General features: G+C 39.5%; 1 protein-coding gene across 1 annotated transcript; it reads right to left on the bottom strand.

Annotated features, from left to right (window-relative positions):
• Positions 1 to 641: 641 nt before the first annotated feature.
• Positions 642 to 4713, bottom strand: LOC105193657 (putative lysozyme-like protein). Its single transcript, XM_039445730.1, has one exon. It carries the CDS (start codon positions 4408 to 4410, stop codon positions 3340 to 3342), a length of 1071 nt encoding a protein of 356 aa, XP_039301664.1. The 5' UTR covers positions 4411 to 4713; the 3' UTR covers positions 642 to 3339.
• Between the last annotated feature and the right edge of the window lie 378 nt (positions 4714 to 5091).

The following is a 5091-nucleotide window of genomic DNA, read 5'->3' as shown; positions in this document are numbered from 1 at the left end:
GTTATGTGCTTTTGTCCATAGCTCTATCCTAGAGCTCTTTCTCGCAATTCTCGCTTCTGCGGAAGATCGCCCGCCCGATCGCATCGCCCGATGTATGTAATAAAAAGTATCAAATACATCTGTAGATCAAAAGTACAAACGCGAGCTACCGATATGCACCTTGCGCACTCTTCGAACAATTACTTGAAACAATTACTTGTTCGCGCTTGTCTGATTTTGCTTTTACGTATCTGTCCCGTGACTCTCGGAATTTGATTAAGCTTCCTCTCTTAACGTGTACGCTACGAAACGTACTGTTTTCTGTGTCTAGGACATGAATCAACAAACTTTGATTGCGAAATAATTGATTTCATTTAAAATGATATCAAGCTGTGTGTATCATTTGTTTTTTAATTTTACGAATCTTTATATTACTATATAAAACAGTATAAATCATTATAACTGAAACTGTGTAAAGAAAAAAATGTGTGATTCGAAGAATCGCTTCTCTCTCAAGTATGAAAATTATGTGATCTGCGAAATTTGTCATTCGAATTATTATTTGTACTATCTTGCCAATCTATTTCTAATTACATAATTGTTTGTACATTTTTAATAATTATCCTATGATTTGATAGAGGAAAGTGAAAAAAAAACAAAGATTTTAGAATGAAAAACTTTTATTTGAAACAAATATCGACATAGACAAAACAATATAAAACATTCAGTCCTGAGTATCGGATCTTTGTCGCTACGCACTTTCGCACGACGCGACGTTCATTCTGCGCGATTACATCATTATATTTACGTATGCATATATTTAATGACGACCCGCAATAGTGGCGAATATGATTTTGTTCTTGCCAATTCTCTCGTACTTTCGCCTATTGATAAACACCTAATCGTACAGACACGCTTGGGAGTATCTACAAGGCACTAGAAACGAATCGCACAGACATTCTTTATACATAAGTTTGCACAAGTTTTCAAGGCGCCCCTTGTCGTAATACTCTTTCTATCATAAATCACTAATTTTTGCTAATCAATGTTTTGTTTTTATATTTTACATTATTTTTCGATTCTCGTTTTTTGAGATAGTCAGTCTTTGTCAGTTGTTGAAAATTTTCTCACGGAAAACATACGTTATATACGATTTTCTTCGATAAACAATAAAAATTATACGTAGTGCGATTGTGTGCTAACTACTCTGATTAGCTTTTTGCTGCGTTTATATAACAATCATTGCGAAAAGAAATAATCGTAATTAATACTAATTCGCTACTTATTTCACATTGTAACTTTGATATAAATTTTCGATAGATTCAAAAGAAAGTAGATCTGTGTCGTACACACAAATACACACACACACACACACACACACACACACACACGTACACACACTTTCGGTGAACTCGCAATTGAAATAATTTAAATAAATCTAAACACATGTGAATAATACATGTGGGAATAGGAATAAGTGTAAAAATTAATAAGATTGATATAATTATCAATCTTAAAATAAATGATTATTTAATATATCTAATAATAATTCGGGATCTCTCGAAAAAGCTGAACGCACACCCCATTTCTTTCGATTGTGACTAAAGTCAACTTTGTTCATTAATATCTTGAAAACTATGAATGTTTGGAAAACGTCAATAGTGATATGTATCGCTTACTGTTTTACGATATCCATCGATTCTTATAATAATCAATTCTTATAATACATCTATATATCTTCTATATAAATAATATAGCGAAGTTTTTAATAGTGATTTGAAATATATTAGATAAATAAAAGATTTCTTGCGCGCGCGCGTTTTCACAACGAAGATGATTTTACGCGAATAATTTGCTTTTCTTATACACATTGTTACACAATTGTCGCAGTATAAATTATTAAGGGCATCATCCTCTTTTTGGACCGGAAATAATGTTGAAACACTAATTTTATTCATCGATATAGGTATAATTGACTTTTATCGCGCGACCAACGAATCGCGACTCTTAGTGCCGATAAAAGTACGAGTCGTCATCATAATCGACAATGATGAATGAAGAAACAGCAAGTAGAAACGAGAAATTAATTATTATTTTTATTATTTGTTAATAATTATTTATCATTGTTTCATTTTTTCCAGAATGCATTCGTAACTCGCTCGTTATAACTTTGAACCTATTATTTTGAAGACTTGGAGACTTATTGGAATGCATTTTGTAACTCGCGTTTTTCCAGTATATCACATAATTTAATATCCTTTAGTGATATTATTATTATTATTGTTATTATTATTATATCGTAATTTCTCGTCTTCTTCCCCCTCAAAGAGTTATTTCTATTAAATTCTCACCAATAGAAATTACAACAAAGATAGCAAATGGAAAATAAATTTTTACACGAGTTTATTATAATTCAATGACAATGTAAATTAATATACATTAAATCTATCAGTCTGCATATTCGTACATTCTAAATATTTTGCACGCTCTTAATCAGAGAATATTCGGAGAATAGTGTCGGAGAAAAATGTCTAATTGAGTCGAATATAACTGTAATTCTATATATGTTACAGATCGTAACAAGTATTTTGACTTGAAATAAATAAATAAATATATATATATATATATACATAAACGCGATCAATATGGCAAAGTCTTTCGTACAAAGATGTTGCAAAAGTGTTGGAAACTATCGTGCAGATGATTCTGAATACATAAAAGTTTATCTTACTATCTCGACAATCCAATTCATAATTAATAATTGAGAAAATAATTCAGCTCAAGATCGATGTTCACACACACACACACACACACACACATAATTTTGTTTCGTTCACTACTCAACTAATTCGATAATATGCAAATAATATCTGCGTCTGGAATCTAAGATCATCCGCGGCTTTAATACGTTAATCGTTACTTAATCTTTTCCGATCGTTCGTCTCGCTGATTCGAGCGACGACGGCGATGAGTAGTCAGCGTTACGCTTGACTCGTACTACTTGAAAGAGAAGTAGTATTCTGGAGTACTCGGAAAAATTGAGAGGAAGAAATGTGCAGAAAGAGCCTGGAAATGATGGATTTGTAATAAACGCGTGATAATTGATAACTTTACAAAGATAATATTACAATATATCTCGTCGTCGACGAGATATATTCCGAGATATACTATATATTAGCGCGCAACGAGACACGGCACACACGTTTGACGCGGCTGCCGCGACGTCCGCGACGATTTTATCTTTTCTTTCCTCATCTTTTTAGTTTCTTCTCTGACAGAGAGAAGAAAGTAAATCTTGGTCCTGCGCTATGATGAAAATGTACACGATTATTAAATGTATAATGTCGCGAAATTGGCAATCTATCGATAGAGATCGATCAGATTCTGGCAGGAGTAGGGCTGTGTCGTTTGCTGCTGAAAAGCAGAGTTTCGGGGAATCCTTTGAGTGGGTAAACCGGACGGTCCTCGGACATATATGTAGGGTACTGGGCTGCGCAAGATCCTCTTCGGACTCTTCTTCGCGTGCTTCTTTTCCTGCTTGTTGCTCTCCCACTTGGACGAGGTGATCTTCAGGCTCTGAAAGGCTCGTCGTAGAGTCGCCGCGGTGGAGAGCCTCTTGAAGGAGGCCTCGCTGTCGCTGCTGCTGTGCGCGTCCGAGGGGCTGGACGAGGAGTAGGACGAGAGTGGCGAGACGCCACCGCGAGGAGGCGCCGGCAGACTCCTCGTGTCCTCCAGGAGAGGAGGACTCCAGGTGCGCTCCGACGACGATCTTTGCACGATCGTGCGAGTACACGCGCCGAACAGCCGCTCCTGCGACCGCGTCAGTCGTCCTCGCAATCGCTCCGCGTAGCAATGTGTTTTCGGAGATCCGCTGGATCCGCACAATCGTTCGTCGCTACTACCTCGTCGCGGGAGACCGTCGCCGCTTCCGCAGGTACTGTTGCAGCTGCTGCTGTTGCCGCTGTCGCTGCTGCCGCTGCTGCCGCTGCTGCAGCCGCTGCTGCTGCAGCAGCTGCTGCTGCTGCTGCTACCACCGTTGCCGCCTCCGCCACCGCCTCCGCTGCCTCCACCGTTTCTGTCGCCGCCGCCGCCGCCGCCACCGCCACCGCCACCGCCGCCACCACCGTCGCCGCCTCTGCCGCTGCTGCCGTTGCTGCTGCCGTTGCTGCTGCCACTGTCGGTGCTGCACTCGTCGTCACCAATCTCCCCCACCGGCATTCTACCTCGATGATGATGATAATGATGATGATGATGATGATGATGATGATGATGATGGTGATGATGATGATGTCGGTGATGAAGCTGTCGATGCTGATCGGAGCTCAAATCGCTCAAATCGCTCAAATCGCTCAATTGCGTGGAATCCTCCATATCGTTTGACATTTGATTCACGTGTAACACCTCGGTCGAGTCACGTAAATTTCTATTCATAAAACGATGACGTGAGGTTCAAAGGACCTTCTTAAATACACCGCCTCTTGAAGTCAACCGCTGCTGGATCGCTTTATTCGTCGCCTGCCACTTTCCACGCGTATATTTCTCACGTGTAGAAAAATACACGAAAGTCTCGAGATGAACTTTTTATACACACACTTTGAAAGCAGAGACTCAAGACTCTTCTATCTCTAGACTATACATAGACTTTACAATTGCGCTGTATTTAGCTTTTTTTCCATTCGCGACCGATCTCCGTTTTTTCGTCTTTTTTTCTCGCCAGGACGATTATGTCTTGCTCACGAGATTAAACTGAGCCTGATGCGCTCGACACTCGATCTTTTATACTCTCGCAGGTGAACGCGAGAGAGATCCACACGCGCATGCCCCGCGCGCGCACCGTCCACGTGAGAGAGTGCGTGATGTGGATGTTCCGAGACGGGGGTTGCAGAGCTGCAACTGTGCAAAGCTGCATACCGCTAATAGAAACGGAACGTCGGAAATTTTGTCTTTCAGAATCTCATTCGACAATTTCAAACGAGATAACGATATAATGAACACGTGAATACGAATATACTCTCGCGTATACTCGATCGTGTGTTCCATCTTTTGTAAATACGCATTTGCAAAAGAAATTTCTCAGTTATCATGGAAAGTTATTATGAATTGATTTTTTTA

The sequence above is a fragment of the Solenopsis invicta genome, chromosome 2 (assembly GCF_016802725.1).
Source record: "Solenopsis invicta isolate M01_SB chromosome 2, UNIL_Sinv_3.0, whole genome shotgun sequence".
NCBI classification, from domain to species: Eukaryota; Metazoa; Arthropoda; class Insecta; order Hymenoptera; family Formicidae; genus Solenopsis; species Solenopsis invicta.
The sequence above is the reverse complement of the archived record's forward strand: the minus strand, read 5'-3'. Positions and strand labels throughout refer to the sequence as shown.

Bases quoted from the DNA above. Each gene is read 5' to 3' on its own strand.
- LOC105193657 (XM_039445730.1), bottom strand. From the start codon at position 4,410: ATGAATAGAAATTTACGTGACTCGACCGAGGTGTTACACGTGAATCAA.